The sequence below is a fragment of the Vitis vinifera genome, chromosome 7 (genome assembly GCF_030704535.1).
Source record: "Vitis vinifera cultivar Pinot Noir 40024 chromosome 7, ASM3070453v1".
Lineage (NCBI taxonomy): Eukaryota > Viridiplantae > Streptophyta > Magnoliopsida > Vitales > Vitaceae > Vitis > Vitis vinifera.
Genome location: NC_081811.1, coordinates 6401093 through 6417136, shown reverse-complemented (window position 1 = coordinate 6417136; position 16044 = coordinate 6401093). Strand labels below are relative to the sequence as shown.

The following is a 16044-nucleotide window of genomic DNA, read 5'->3' as shown; positions in this document are numbered from 1 at the left end:
TTTCTGAATTTTCTAGAAGGTTCAAATGGAAACTCCAAACAATGACAATTAAATTTGTACAGCCTAGTTTATATACACATATATGAATACATTTGAAAAGTCACAAATATAATATCCACACAAACCGATAGTTTTTGTCTCCACACAGGATATCAGAAAAGTGACGACCCAATTTTAAGTTTCCCAAAGTGCCCCTTGTCCTACCTGCTTTTTATACTATCAAAGAAGATTAAGTAGCATAAGAAAACAACACTAGATTATAATAATCACCCCTCATGAATAAGCCTTAATAGAGTAAGTTCATGCATCTTCACACTTTCTAATAGATCATTTGAGTGAACTACAAATAGGAAACAGCTGAAAATTGTTGCAAAATCCTCATGTCAGTGCTATGTATGTTAAATTCAAACAAAAAATGTGGCTACATGAACTAAACAACAAATTAAGTCTTCAGTAATCCATAATTTAACATTTGGGTAGGTGTTGGGCTCCTGATAGTGATTCCACATCAATGGGTTTAGTCCTATGGTGCTCATATTTCAGCACTTTTGATCACCCCAATTGGTGACTGACTTGTTAAAATTATTCTTGTTTAAAAAAAAAAAAAAACTAAATATGGGAAAATGAATTGAATGATTACAACATTTATGGTGTAGGAAGATTATTGAAGATTTGTTAGGGTTTGGAGACATTGCCTAGTCTTTTGAAAGGGAAAGAAATTAATGTCTTGGTAATTGTTTTTAAACATAATTCTGAAAATGAAAATTAGTTTTTGTAAACTGTTTTTTGTTGATTTGTAGAATAAAAATATATTTTGGAATTTGAAATGTTTTTAACATATTTTTTAAAAATAATTTTTATGTTTAAAACTTTATTTTTAATTATTATACATGTTTGTATAATTATTTTTTTAAATAACTTTAAAAAAAACAAGTGAAAACAATTAAAATATGTTATCTGAAAACACTCTATTTTCTATTTTTTTTAGAATAGAAAATATAAAACAGTTTTTTTATTATCAAATATGTTTTCTAATTTTTTTTTCTATAACACAAAAAACTATTATTGAAAACCATTGTCAACATATATTCTAAGATTTTGTTTAATAGGTGTTTCAAAAAATGATTTTGAAAAACAATTTTTAATAAGAGTTTTTGAAATCTCTTCTTTCATATTTTGCAAAATAAAAGTTTGTTTGTAACTTGAAATATTTTTAATATATTTTCTATATTTGTAAATATGTTTTAAAAATAACCTTTAAATGTAGTGTTTTATTTTTAATCATTCTTTATATTTATAAAATTATTTTTAAAAATAAATTTTAAATGAAAACAACTTAAAATAATTAAAAGATATTATTTCAAAATATCATATTTTCTATTTTTTAATATTAGAAGATTATTAAACTTGTTTTTTTTGGGTTTTTTTTTCTTAAGAACACAAAAATGTTTTTAAAAACTATTTTAAGAGTGTGCGTATCAAAATGAGCTCGAATGATAGTGAGAGTGATAATATCAATTCGGCAAAAAATCTTTAAAGATTGTTGCTAGCTTTTGAACTTGAAAAACATTTTTAATAATTTTTTGACGAAAAAACAGTTATTTAAGAACTTCTTCAAAAAAAAAAAAACATTCTTGAGAAAAGAATATTTTTTTGATAACATAATTTAGTCATTTTCTTATAGTTGTTTTACACAAAAATGAAGAATAATTGAAAATTAAATGTTGTAAATAAAAATTATTTTTTAAAAACATCTAAAAAAAAACCACGTTAAAAACATTTGAAGTCTTAGATCGGACTTGTTCTAAAAAGATAACTACTTAAAAAAGTTATATTTTGAAAATGGTTGCTGAAAACGTGCTAACTCGTTACTTAATTCATCCAATCAAGTGAGAGTTAGGTTAATTGTGTGATTTAGTGTAAGATTGGGCAGTCAAAGAAAGGTAAGAAGTCTACATATCAGGTGGCTCGTGTCATCCATGTGCTGATTGATCTAGAAAGTTAGCCTAAAGTTGGACCAACCGGGCCAGTTGTCAAATTGTGATCGTCTACTTACCCTTGACCAAGACAATGCTCCTAACATCCACTTCTACAAGCCACTTCTTTTGAGGGTCAGTCAGTCCATAAAATACATCCTCAACTTGAATTTTCCTTATAATCAATCTTGTTTGATTTTGGGTTTTCACCGTCCTAATAATATTACTATATAAGTATATTTGATATGGTGACCCCCAAATTTGGGATTCTCCTTTTTATTTTATTTTAAAATTTTTTAAAATAACTAAAATAAATGATGATTCAAACTTTTCTAAAGAAAAAAAAAAATCATTTTTCCACAAACAAAGAGTTAGTTTCACTATTTAAATGGAGACACACGGAAAAATATGAGTTTGGATATACTTATTATTAATTTAATAAATTATTTTATTATAAAAATATATCTGTTTATAATAATTCATAATTTAATTAACAAATAAATCATTTACACCATATATTTTAAGATGATATTTTATTTAAAATATATATAAGATAATTTTTTATTCATTTTACTATTTCTATTGCATAATATTGGTCTTTCTTTTGTATTATGAGAATCTATGATTTTAAATTTTCGAATGAGTGTTTTCAATTTTTCCATTTTTAACATAATTTTTCAAAAAATAAAATAAAATATGGTTCAAATCCATTTTAGAACCTAATTTTTGTGCCCAATTTTGACAAGTAGATGGGATGAGAAGACCATATCTCCCTACCATTAATGATTTAAATTGTATTAAAATGAAGTTTGAACATGCTCTCTAGAATGGTCAATACCTGTTTGCATGGCCCTTAAGGCCCTTAACACAACCCAAGTACTATTACCAAAAGGAATCATTCAAAAGTCCTAAGCAAATCCAATAGCTTGTCAAACACACACAGAGAGATTCCACAAAAGTTGCCCTTGATATATTCAACAAATACATATTGGCAAGTAGTTGATGGTAGCAACATATTCTTAGGTTTTGACTCCCAAAAATCCATGACTGCATGACACTATCATATTATATACCTTTTTTTTATGTTGGTGGGGGCGTTTGGTTTATGGGATTGTGTCACACTATGCCCAAATGCATGCACACTCCCACAGAGGGCTGAATATCTAATGACTTGAAAGAGCAAGTATTATTTGATTAATGTTTTGGTGTGCCTGTTAGGAACCGTTTGAAACATCTCTCCCTTGTCTTTTCAGTGATTCAATCTTGGTGGAGCTTATAGATATTGAAATTCAATTAAGGTAGGTATGCTCCCTCCTTCTGGGAAGCTGCCTGGGTTGGAAAAGGAGAGGGTGGAAGAGATTTTGCTTTGACTCCTTGTGTGCTGGCTTTGTCTTTTTTTGGGGACGGATAATACTAGTCAAGGGTCCTGTTGGCTTTGAATAAGGGCAATCAAAGGGGACCCCTCTTTGTAGTTTGAACGACATTTTGGGCTTCTTTTATGGGTCTCCAACATTAGTGTCCTACCATTTTGGTGGTGCCACGTGTCGATTGGTGATTGGTGGTGATACTCCAATTTGAAGCAAATGGGCAACCTCATTATGGATTTTGCAAGTGGTTGGGCAGTGTCCATTGGTTGATTTGAAATGATTACAAGATGGTTAAAGGTGAATGGAGCATCTTAGAAAAATATGAAGAAATCCAATAGAAAATTTTAGGGCATGACATTATTGAAAGGTTAGTGATGTGTGACACAATCCCTTTTGCCCTTTTCTTCTTTCCCTTCTCTTTTTCCTTTTTTCAGAGTGATGACTCAAGTCAATTGAGTGTAGAGTGTATGCTGGGGAGCCTAATTTCACTTTTTTGAAAAAAAAAAGAAAAAGAAAAAAGAAAGTGGAGATCTATGGAGAGAGAGAGATAGCAAAGGGTTTGAATATTGAGAGAGGTCCTTTTGTTGCTCTTTGGGATTCATGAACCATCAGCATGAGATTATAAAAATGAAAAATGCAATCTTATTTGATCTGATCAGAATATTCCCTTGTATACTCTTTTGAATTGTACCAGGATCACATTTGTGAAGGGTGTCAAGGGCCCAAGAAAACTTGACTCTTTGAAATTCTGAAATGGGCTTTTGGGCTCATCCCAAACAAGTTGGCCCATGTCAGATTTGGGAATAAGGCCCATTATAGAAACCTGGCCAACCCATGTGCCAATGGGCTGGTTGTGCCCCTTTATGATAATTGATTCATTGTACCGATACACATAATACAACTAAAAAAAGGGATAAAAATTGGATTTTCCTTTTTGTTTCAACAAAGTAAATATCCAATAAATTGGATTCCTTGAGGCTATGCTTGGATCCTATAAATTTTGAGTGAAACGTAAGAAAAAGAAAATAGAAAAGAAACTTAGAAAGAAAGAAAAATTAAAGAAAATAAAAAATAAACTTAAAACTAATAAATTATTTTTTATATATTGTTTTAAATTTATTTAATTAATTTTAGCTCTTTTATATAAATATTAAGTAATTTAAAATTATATAAGTTTTAACTAATTTTAATTATATTTAATATCCTTTGATTTTTTCCATAATAAATTCAAATATATGAAAATCATTTTCTTTAATATTTTTTTTTCTCCTTAGTACTTTTTGATAACCAAATAAATATAATGAAAAATTTAATCGCAAGTATAAATTTTATTTCTAATTGAAAAATGTTGATTAGAAAAATAAATAAATAAAGATGTTTGTGATAAGTTGATAACATAGTGCGAAAAGATGTGTACAAAATTTAGGCTATGTTTGGTTCTTGAAAAAAATATAGGAAAATTTAAGAAAAAGAAAATAGAGAGATAAAAAAAAAAGTGAAGGAAAATAAATTAAAATCAATAAATTATTTATGTATATTACTTTAAATTCATTTAACTTTTTTTAATGTTTCACATAAAGATTAAATCATTTTAAAATATTAACTAGAAAAAAAAAATGAAAAAAAAAAGGTAAAGATGGTGATAATAGTTATGTTCATCAAAATCATCATCAATGAAGTGTTGTAAGGTAAAAACTCAATTTTTTAACAAATGAGTACTAAATGATACTAACAAATGAGTATTAGACAATACTAACATATGAGTATTAGACGACACTATGTTAAAGAACTTTTAACAGACATTTTTATATAACATAACAATAATTTTGGTTTTTTTCAATGATAGGGTTATGACAATTTGGTTACAGAAATATAATATAAATGTAATTATATTCCCCAAAATTATTATAATGAATTTTTTATATGAAAAAAATCAATTTATTATATATATATATATATATATATATATATATATATATATATATATTAAAATTTCATCATCAATTTTGATATAATAATAATTTTGAATCTTGGAAATGATCGGGTAGAGTAATTTTAATTGTAAAGAAATTTAATAAAAAAAATTAGTTATATTCATCCAAATCATCATAATGAAGTGTTGTGTGAAAAAAAAAATTGCTAATAAATAAGTGTTCAAGAATACTACATTAAACAACTTTTAATTGTCATTTTTTATCTAACTTTGTGCTAGAGATTTCTTAAAATTTTGAGAGATACAAAAAAAAAGGAAATAGGAAGATTATCTTTCTTGATTCAAAAGCATAATATATTTTAATCTATTTATAGGCATATATTAAAAATGATGACCTAATAATAATAAATCACAACATTTTGCCGATATTTCCAACTGATTAGAGACTTAAGGCTAATAAAGGTAAACTTAAGAGGTTGATAGTTTTTACCTTATTAGATTATGAATATCAATTTATAAAGAGCTTGCATGGAGTGGATAATAGGTCACAAATTTAAGAAATTGATTAAATTGGCTCAATATAATTTTATAGAGTATTGAAATGTAATTGACTTTTTTAACGATATATTGAAACAACTTCATAATTGGATTCTCAAGAAGTCAACATTTTTCTATAGACTCTAGTAGTCCCTTCCTCAGAGTTGATATTCTTTATAAGCACAAAGTTTTAAGGATTTATAAAAAAAGATAACAATTTTATTTGTTTAAGAGTGTCTTAGTAAAAGTATAAGGATGCACAAGTTTTTGATTAATTATCTAGGTGTTTATATTTGACTAATTAGTTCATTAAAGTTCATTAAAGTTCATTAGAGATAATTAATTAATTAGGACCAAATAGACTAGGCTAAGTGACCCTAACCCAAGTTGGACCAAAATCACTTAAACTCACATGAGAATTTATATTAACCCTTTAGGTTTTAGGGTTAGACTCTAACGTTTTAGATTGATAGTCTTCCAAAAACCCTAGCCTCCATCAAATGATGCAACCACTCTACACAAGTGTCAATGATTAAAGAAACGATTGGATAGAAGATCACAAGGTTTTTGAAATACATGTATCAACTGGAATAGGATTTGAGAATATTCAAATCCAAATGTATAATTTTTTATAGCACCTAGATCTAAGTTTAATTAAAAATGTTATGCTTCCACATGTGCTTAGATCTAGTAGCCCTAAGATGTAAAGAGTAGGCTCCTTACCACTCAAAGCCAATTAGATACAATTTGTGAATTCATTTTTGTTAAATGTTTCTCAAATATTTTTACTCAAAGGTTTTGTTAATGGATCGGCACTATCATTTACAAAAAGCTATCTTTGTAATTGTTGTATCTCTTGGCCATTTTCTTATCAAGTGAAATTTCCTTTTAATATGCTTTGTTCTCTAGTGAGCTCTAGGCTCTTTAAAATGTATAATAGCAATATTATTATCACAAAATAATGTAGTAGAATATTCAATTATTGGAATAATACTAAGTTCTTCTATAGACTTCTTCATTGAAGTTTTTTCTTTTACTAATTCACAAGCTTTGACATGTTCTCCATCTATTGTGAGATCTACTATTGTGTCTCCACCTAAACGCTGCATTGTTTAATATAAATATAAACCTAAAGTAGGCTTTCTATTATCTAGATCTAATTTGAAATTAGAATTATTGTATCCTTCAACTTTTAAATACCAAACAATAGTGTTTAATTCATTAAAGAAATTAAAAATATTTTTAGTCGTTATCCAACGTGCTTCTCCAAGATTAAGATTGAAACCTACTAACCCACCCTCATTGCTTAAGTTATATCATACCTAGTACACTATCCATTATTGAAGCATATGGATGGGTTTTCACTCTTTTCAACTCTTCATTATTCTTAGGTGACATTTTATTGGGAAGAACAATTTTCATGTCTAAAAAGCAAGAAAACCTTTTTTTTTTTTTTTTTTTTTTTTTTGGAATTTTGCATGTTGTACTTGATTACTAATTTTTTAAATGTTACTAGTTTGGGAAAATCCGAATAACCTATTGTTCCCATTTCTTCTATACACAAGCTTCATTCTGATTTTGAATTAAAAAAAAATTAATAACTTCATTAAATCAAATATTCTAACTTCTTAAAACTTGTTTTAATTCATAAATGGATTTTTAACCTTGCATACTTTATGTTTTTGCCCTTTGGATATAAATCCTTCAATTTAATCCGTAGCAATCTCTTTTTCAAGACGTACATTTAAGAAGATTGTTTTCACCTTCATTTGTTACATCTTATCGTATGCAACAATTGCAAATATAATTTTTATGGACTTAAACATTATTGGTGAAAAATTTTAATCATAATAAGTGGTTTTCTTTTAATTATAACATTTTTTTTCACTAGTTTGCTTTATAGGCTCCAAATCTCTTTTTCTTTTATAAACCCATTTAGGACCAATTGTTTTAATTTCAACGGAAGGGTAGACAAGAGTCACATTCTTGGTAACAAAGGACCATGGATATTTGTGAGACAAAGAAAATAGTCTAACTGTTAGGCCCCCAAACCTGGTCCACAAGACTCTTCCATCATTTTAGTGACATTTTGTTTTCCCACGGATGGAAAATCAACTAGCATGAACCACATGCTAATTTGAAAATTCTTGGAACATTATTACTATGATTCGGTTTTACCAAAAAAAAAAAAAAAATCTTACACATTTTCAATCAAACAATTTGACGATAGGTCCTTTTCATGTAATCATAGGGTTTGGAGCACCGACACTGGCCGATTTGTAAGCCGGAAAGCTCCTGGATGTGGGGGGTTTGTCCCTATGAAATCCTGAGAAACCTCAAACATGGCGTGGCCACCGGGTAGGGAGCAATCAAACTTTTGAATGGGGGCCACCCAATTTTCCTCACATATGATCAACTCCCCCTTCATCCAAAATTCTCAACAAATATCAATCACCTTTAATATCCAAATCACACTGGAAAGTCCTCATTTTGCATGGCCAAGAAAAAATTACCTGGACTTTGGACAACCGCCACACTTTTTCAGCCGCCGTTCAATAGCCCGTCGTGGCGGCCATTTAAAATCAGCGGTGGAAAGCTTTGACAGCGGTGAACAAGCATCATGCCACATCAGCGTACGCCACCTAAATTCCACCATTCATGAACCTTATCATGTTGTCTTTTCAAAGTCAAATATGGATGAAGGCATGGAAACAACACTTAAAATATGAAGTACACAGTACTAATTAAAGGGGGTTCAAACTTCAAATGCGTATTTTCCTTTTGTAAGAAATCCCCAAAGCATTTCGCACGGCCCAAAATTCAGTGACAGGCCCAATATTCACTGAAATAAAAATTCTATACTACTTCTGAGAAGTTTCCTATGAGAACCCAGCACACCTTTCCAACAAAAAATTCTAACCGTCGCATATGACCCAGCACACCATACTTTATTCGAGTTCCTAGTATATAAAAGGTGGCACTTATTATCACTAAATTTGAGTTGAAAATAGACATTAAAGTTTGACAATTTTTTGCCTGCAAGATATGGAAGGAGGAGGGAGGAGGAGGGAGGGGGAGGACAAGGCAAGAGAGGTTCGGTATCGGGGAATTCGGAGACGGCCATGGGGGAAGTTTGCAGCGGAGATACGAGACCCTTCAAGGAACGGGGCGCGGTTGTGGCTAGGAACATTTGACACTGCGGAGGAAGCAGCCAGGGCCTATGATCGAGCAGCCTATGCTTTTCGAGGTCATCTGGCCATTCTCAACTTCCCCAATGAACACCAGTATCAAAACCCAGGGTATGGGCAGACTTTCTCTTCTTCATCATCATCATCCTATTCTTTGGGTTCTTCATCTTCATCTTCCGCTGGTCGGAGCACCGGTTCTGGGGCTAGCATTTCATCCAGAGACCAAGAAGGGCAAGTGATTGAGTTCGAGTATTTGGACAACAACTTGCTGGAGGAGCTTCTTGAACCACAGGGTGATAGAAGAGGGAATAATTAGCTAAAATATAGAAGTTGATGTGGAATTGGAGACTTACATTCTTTTTTTCATTGTTATTTGTCATGAATGGAACTGTGTCTTCAACAACATTTTTAAAGTTAATGTAATAAGAACCACAATCATTTCAATTTTGTGGAAGTTGTTCAATTATGAAAATCACAATGTTGTTCAATTATGTGTATGTTTTGCTGTGAGAAGCTTTTACTTTTCTTATGCCTGAATTGCAAGTCCATTTCCAGAACTTGGGAAAATCTTTTACTGACAAGATTTCAGGAAATTGGGTTAAGGAAACTATCCTATAATTCAACGTAACTGATGACCACTCCATCATCCAAACAGGAGAAGGAAGTAGCAAAGTTGAAATGTCTCATGAAGGAAAACCCATGCTTGTTTCTCAAGCAAAAAAACAGAGCATATGAATGAGAAAAACAAGAAATAGGAATCGAGTTACTGTCCCCACAAGAATGCCTTCCACCAACTTTTCCCCAGTGTTGAAAAATAGACAAGACTTGTTTCCGGGATTCAGCCTAATATAAAAGATAGGAAAATAACAAGGATTATAATGAAAAATGAAGGAGATGTTTGTAGGGAAGTAGAGAGAATGACCTTATCAGTTATCACACCTCGTTGTCTTATCATGTGCCCATCCATGCCAATTCCCGAAGCACAGGTAGAAACCACACCTAGTGGACTCGCTGATTCCCCCCGCCCCAACCCACGAATTTCCTGGATCGTCTTCTACCTCTATACCAGACATCCCCTTTCAGTCAATTTCCCTGTCCTAGCAAATGTAAAGAGTATGAATTTCTCCCCACCATATACAAATAGCACAAGAAAATGTTTCATGGGGATGGGAATTCTCTGAAGATGCCAAAGAAGCTTCAGATGAAGATAGGATTTGGGATATACATGTATTTAGAGGTAAAGATCATGGCTTTGTAAGCATCACCTTTTGAGTATACATTGTTGCTAGTGAGGTCCCCAATTCCTTGGCATCTCTACAATAATATAATACCACTACAAAGTCTGAAAATGGAAAACCCAAAACAAGAAAAGGTAGATCCCACTAGGTTAGCTAAGGATTGTAGAAGAAATGAAAGGTGACATCACATGCTTACGTTTATCTTATGCATCATTCTTGTTAGGTTACACGTTTTGTTAACAATTTTTTTATGCCATTTGACTTGGTTAGGCCATATATTCTGAGCTTATTATGTTAATTTTAATGCCACTTGACAGCAATCATTAAGAACAGGTCCCGGAATTTGTGGTAGGTGGCAAGGCAGATGGCATTTTCACATTGTTAAATGTTTTGGATTCTGTTTTTAAATTGTTTACTCTTTCTCAGTTGATGATTTTGAACTCAAGGAGGAAAGATCAAGTCAATTGATCATACTTGGACCCTTGAAGTACAGTTACTTTGACAGTGACATACCAAATAATTGATCAAGAAATCCATAACTACTTTAATACCGACCAAAGATTAAAAAATAAAACAGCACCTCAATAAAATAATAAGAAGAAGAGCTTATATTAAGATGCACATGATCAACCAATCATCCCAAGGAGTTAAATACAAGGAAATGAAAAACAAATACGTTGAGGAAGAACCTATTCCTTTGTCTCCTTTGCCAAACATGGAAGACAGAGGAAAAAGGATCATATTTATAAGCAAGGTAAGAGGAGAGTAAAAAAATCTAATGTTTTGCTCTTTTCTGGGTTGTTTCCTTCTCCTCACACTCAAGAAGGTCCTCTAACACCTTGTCATCTAAATATTCAAATTCAAAAACTTGGTTTTGGTTTGTGACTGTATCGTTGTCCGGGCTCTCAAACTTAATCAATGGCAATGGTGAGGAAGACGATGAGAAGTGGGGCCGAGAAGAGGCATTTGATAAACCATAGTCCTCAGGGAAGTTGAGAATGGCTAATCCACCCCTCATTGCATATGCAGCTTGATCATATGCTCTTGCTGCCTCCTCTGCTGTGGTAAAAGTCCCAAGCCACATGCGGACACCTTGTCTATTTGAATCACGAATCTCTGCTGCAAATTTTCCCCATGGCCTCCTTCTGACACCTCTGTATCTCACGGAACTTTTGTGCTGTTCTTTCACTTTCCCCTTGGAGTTTTCCTCCATAGTCTAGGTGAAGAGTACTAACTCTGCTCTGCTATTTATAATGGGTGATAATTGGGCAACAATGAAGGGTAGAATATCAGCTGATGGCTCTATTAGCTATTTTGTTTAGCTTTCTATAAATAATGATAATTAGGCTGGTGGGTGAGGTCACAGTGACTACGTTAACCTATTTCATCACCATGCCTACGTTCAATTAACCAAATGGAAGTACTGTTGTGGGTTGAAGCTAAAAATAATAAGAAAAAACCGATCCCACTAATATGGATTTAGGGGCGGAAAGGGGGTGATCCTAGTTTTATCACATGTCATTAGATATAGACTAGGTGAGATCATATCGCTTACGCCAATTTTCCAAATCATTTTGAATACTATGGTATCATTGTTTACAAAGACAACCCCCACAAAGTTTGGTGGATAACTTGGACGTATCTCTCCCTATTCATGTCTAAAAAAATTTATGAATTTTCATTATTTTATGGGGTTGTGAATACCTTAAAGGAGAGGCTAACAATAAACATTGCCTGTGTTTGAGAAAGAAAATTTTTTCAATAATGTTGAAAGAAGACTTCTCTGTCATAATTGCTTTTGCTAGAGGTTCTTTGAACTTGTAATGACAAAAAAAGCAGAGAAGAATTTAAGAGGCTGCTTTGGATAACAGAAATTTCTGTGGACAGAAAAGACTCAAAAGTCAAGAATCAATTCAAGCAACTCAGAAAAGTCTACCCAACCATTTGACAGGTATTTGTATGGTATATGGAAGGGAAAAACTTATTCTATTAAGACAAAAAACATGGTTCAGAACTTTAATTCGTTGAAACAACCTTTCTCGGTGCTCACATGCCAGCCCAATGATCGACCAGACCTATTATACCACACATTTAAAATAGGACAAGGAAGAAAAAAGACAAACTGTATTAAAAAAGTCCACTACCAAACATAGAATCCATCTGTTTGTTCCGAAAGCAAAACACAGGAGATAAATAGGAAAAAATAATAGGGGGAAACTAAGGAAAAAGGGGGGGGGGGGGGGGGGGGGAGGGGGGGGGGGGATAGCGAGGAAAACAAAGATATCTATGATTAATGAATGAGAAAAAAAAAGGAAAAGGCGTGGCAGTAGTAGTGTTCCATCCTCCACAAGTTCTGAATTGTCAATAATTCTGGGTTTACTTCTCTGAAGTCTCAAGAAGGTCCTCTAACAACTTGTCATCCAAGTACTCAAATTCAAAAACTAGTTTTTCATGCACATCACTTGTTCTCTCTGTATTCTCAGACATCATAGGTGAAGATGATGATGACCATGGTGAAGAGTAAGGGTGAGGAGAGGCAATATTTTGACGTTCCTTGGGGAAGTTGGGTGATGAAGGGGGAACAGCAGGAGATGCAACCTGTTGATGTTCCTCAGGGAAGTTGAGAATGGCCAAGTGACCCCTCATTGCATAGGCAGCTTTGTCATATGCTCTTGCCGCTTCCTCGGCAGTGGTAAAAGTCCCAAGCCATAAGCGGGCTCCTTGCCTAGTCGAATCACGAATCTCTGCTGCAAATTTTCCCCAGGGCCGCCTTCTCACGCCTCTATAACGAATCTCTCCTTTCTCTTCCTTACACTTCCCTTTAGGGTGTTCTTCCATGCTTACCTCAATGACTCCTAAACTTATCGCTGCAACTTATACTTGGTGCCAAAAATGCAGGATTAAAAAAAAATGAAAGGTCAATATGTGTTCATAAAACGTTTTGGAATGGATGTCAATTATTTGAATGCGCAAATGAACCCTTTGACAAAGATGGCTTGAGGATGGATGGACCAGAGTGATGGGTCCAGAAGGTCACCTTTTGTATACCTTTATTGATTACTCTCTTCTGGTTGGTTATGATGTCATATGGATGACGTATCCCTATTTCATTAACCCCTTAAATGGTTCATGAAAACCTAGAATAATAAGAAAACATACATCTCAAACCTCATGTTGATCCTTTAGGAGGTCACTTTACATTCTATCTTCTCCTTTATAATACAGTTGGTCCACCTCGTGTTGATGTCTGCACTTCTGTAGAAGAAAATACAGGTCCCTCTAGGTTAGATTTGGAAAGAAGAGGAAAGATAAATGAAGGTGAGATCATATGGCCTTCATCGTCTGCAATAGTGAGAGCATATGGCTTAAAGCTTATATAGGTATCCCTCTAAGATCACTGAACAATGATGAATAGAGAAAAATTACCAAGAACAGCTACAACAACGTAATATGGACAGTTGAATCTCCAAAGATCAACTATAATTTGAGAACTATTATCTGTGCTAACAGACCAGCAAAGGCTGACAGAGTCATATTCGTGCCTATAACTAGTGAGAAATGCCAAGTAAAACTCTGTCCCACTAGCCTGAATACAAAGCTTCTCTGTTCTTTTACAGTGCTGTCCCATGGGTCAAGATCTCTTTGACTGCATTTATTTCTCACCGGTAATCCGATTCAATGTCCTAACTTCTAAGAGATAGGGCTTCAACTGTACCCAGAAAAATTTTGCTAAAAGTTTCAATTGCTTTTGCTCTGAAAGTTTTCCGAACTCATGCACTCACAGCAAAAGCAGAGGAAGTCAAGTGTGTGACAGGGTAGATAGCAATTTGAGGGAACAGAAAATACTCAGAGCCAAGGCAAGCCAAGCAACTGCTATCAAAGTCTAATGTGTTGCCTTTGGATAGTTAACTTATGTGGCTAATAAATGGTCAACAACTATTTTATTAAACAATGAACATAAGCTTTCATTCTGCCGACAAAATTAAAAGCTGTAATTTGACAAGGCAACCTTTCTCAGTACATGTATCATCATATGCAACTCATGATTAATTAATCATATAGATAAGTTGAGAACAGTGAAGAATCTAAACAGGGGAGTTAAAAATGGAAAAGGAAGCAAAAACTGCCTAAAAAATAACACTAGTAGAATCCGTCTCAAGTTTATTCAACCAAATATAGAAAACATCAAGAAAATTAAGTACTGATATACAATTATTAAAACTATCACTCATTCTTGGTTTTCTTTTCCTCACACTCAAGAAGATCTTCTAACAACTTATCATCCAAGCACTCAAATTCAAAAACTTGTTTTTCATGTGCATCCCTAGTTCTTTCAATGTTCTCAAACATTGATGATGAGCAAGGAGGAGGAGATGCAACATTCTGATGTCCCTCAGGGACATCGACTGATGAAGAACAAGCAGAGGAGGCAACATTTTGATAGTCCTTGGGGAAGTTGAGGATGGCTAAAGGACCCCTCATTCCATAAGCAGCTTGATCATATGCTCTTGCTGCTTCTTCTGCAGTAAGAAAAGTCCCCAGCCACAAGCGAGCTCCTTGCCTATTTGAATCACGAATCTCAGCTGCAAATTTCCCCCAAGGTCTCCTTCTAACACCCCTATATCGAACCCCGCCTTTCTCTTCCTTGGACTTCCCTTTTGGGTCTACTTTCATGTTTAGCTCAATGACAGTACTAACTTTTCCTTGCTAATTTATAATGGGTAGGAGAACCCTATAATTGGCAGAAATGCAAAGTCAACATCTGTAATAGAGAGGTCTCTCAATGGATGTCAATTCTCTGAACGTGCAAAATAAGCTTTAAATAGAGATGGATTCAGGATATATTGATCATCAAGGTCATGATCTGGGAGGTTGCTTTTTGTGTAAACCCTTAATGAATATCATTTTCAGGTTGGTGATGATGTAATTCGGCTGATGTTTCCCTATTTCATCATCTCGGTAGTGCTATTAATTAGTCATATGATTAACACAACATAAAATAATGAGAAAAAAAAAATATCCTAGTTATTTATGTGTGTTTTTGGAAGGTCACTCTATGTGCAATCGTTGATTCTGTTTTCTCTTTTTTAATCAGGTCTCTACTACTTTAATACCAAAAAATATAAATTGGGACAAAGATTGTTTTAGTCTTTTAAGATATAAATATCGCCTACGTTTCTCGGAAACGTCACTTCATTTGTTAATGGTGAGATCATGGGGCTTACGCTAATAGAGATCCCTCAATGCTATCAACTGCTTATCTCATTCAACAATCATGAATAAGAAAAAAAAATCTACTCCCAAGAACACACAATAGATAAATTGAATAATCCTCTGAGCTTGTGTTTTCAGGTATGTCCAAAGAGCACCATTAATATTTTAACTAGGGTGTTTGGAAGCAGGGGTTGACTAAGGTTCACTTTTTCGTGTTAGTGCCTTGATAAGACCAAGCATTTGCTACATTCACTAGTGAGACATCTCATGGATCATGATCGCTTTGGGTGTGATTCAATATATCCTGGAAATTTTGTTCTAAGAGCTTTCTGAAAGTATGAAGAAACAGTAAAACCAGAGGAATCCGAGTATCCGATAGGATAAATAGCAATTTTGGTGGACAGACAAGACACAGAATCAGAGGCAAGTCAACTAAAAGTATGAAGAAACAGTAAAAGCAGAGGAATCCGAGTATCCGATAGGATAAATAGCAATTTCTGTGGACAGACAAGACACAGAATCAGAGGCAAGTCAAGCAACTGACAACCAAGCTAGTGTCAGCCCTCAGACAGGTATGTATCCAATAAATGG

At 33.3% G+C, this 16044-nt stretch overlaps 4 protein-coding genes across 4 annotated transcripts; 1 reads left to right on the top strand and 3 right to left on the bottom strand.

Annotated features, from left to right (window-relative positions):
* The first annotated feature begins 8809 nt into the window (after window positions 1–8809).
* LOC100258333 (ethylene-responsive transcription factor ERF098) lies at window positions 8810–9494 on the top strand. Its single transcript, XM_002264354.5, has one exon. It carries the CDS (start codon window positions 8859–8861, stop codon window positions 9315–9317), a length of 459 nt encoding a protein of 152 aa, XP_002264390.2. The 5' UTR covers window positions 8810–8858; the 3' UTR covers window positions 9318–9494.
* Window positions 9495–10844: 1350 nt separating this feature from the next.
* LOC100263477 (ethylene-responsive transcription factor ERF098) lies at window positions 10845–11516 on the bottom strand. The gene has a single exon (XM_002264311.4). The coding sequence runs from the start codon at window positions 11450–11452 to the stop codon at window positions 11015–11017; it is 438 nt and encodes a 145-aa protein (XP_002264347.1). The 5' UTR covers window positions 11453–11516; the 3' UTR covers window positions 10845–11014.
* Window positions 11517–12495: 979 nt separating this feature from the next.
* On the bottom strand, window positions 12496–13589 carry LOC100241203 (ethylene-responsive transcription factor ERF098). The gene has a single exon (XM_010654064.3). The coding sequence runs from the start codon at window positions 13075–13077 to the stop codon at window positions 12616–12618; it is 462 nt and encodes a 153-aa protein (XP_010652366.1). The 5' UTR covers window positions 13078–13589; the 3' UTR covers window positions 12496–12615.
* A 791-nt stretch (window positions 13590–14380) lies between these two features.
* On the bottom strand, window positions 14381–15985 carry LOC100246321 (ethylene-responsive transcription factor ERF096). The gene has a single exon (XM_059737964.1). It carries the CDS (start codon window positions 14911–14913, stop codon window positions 14464–14466), a length of 450 nt encoding a protein of 149 aa, XP_059593947.1. The 5' UTR covers window positions 14914–15985; the 3' UTR covers window positions 14381–14463.
* Window positions 15986–16044: the final 59 nt, after the last annotated feature.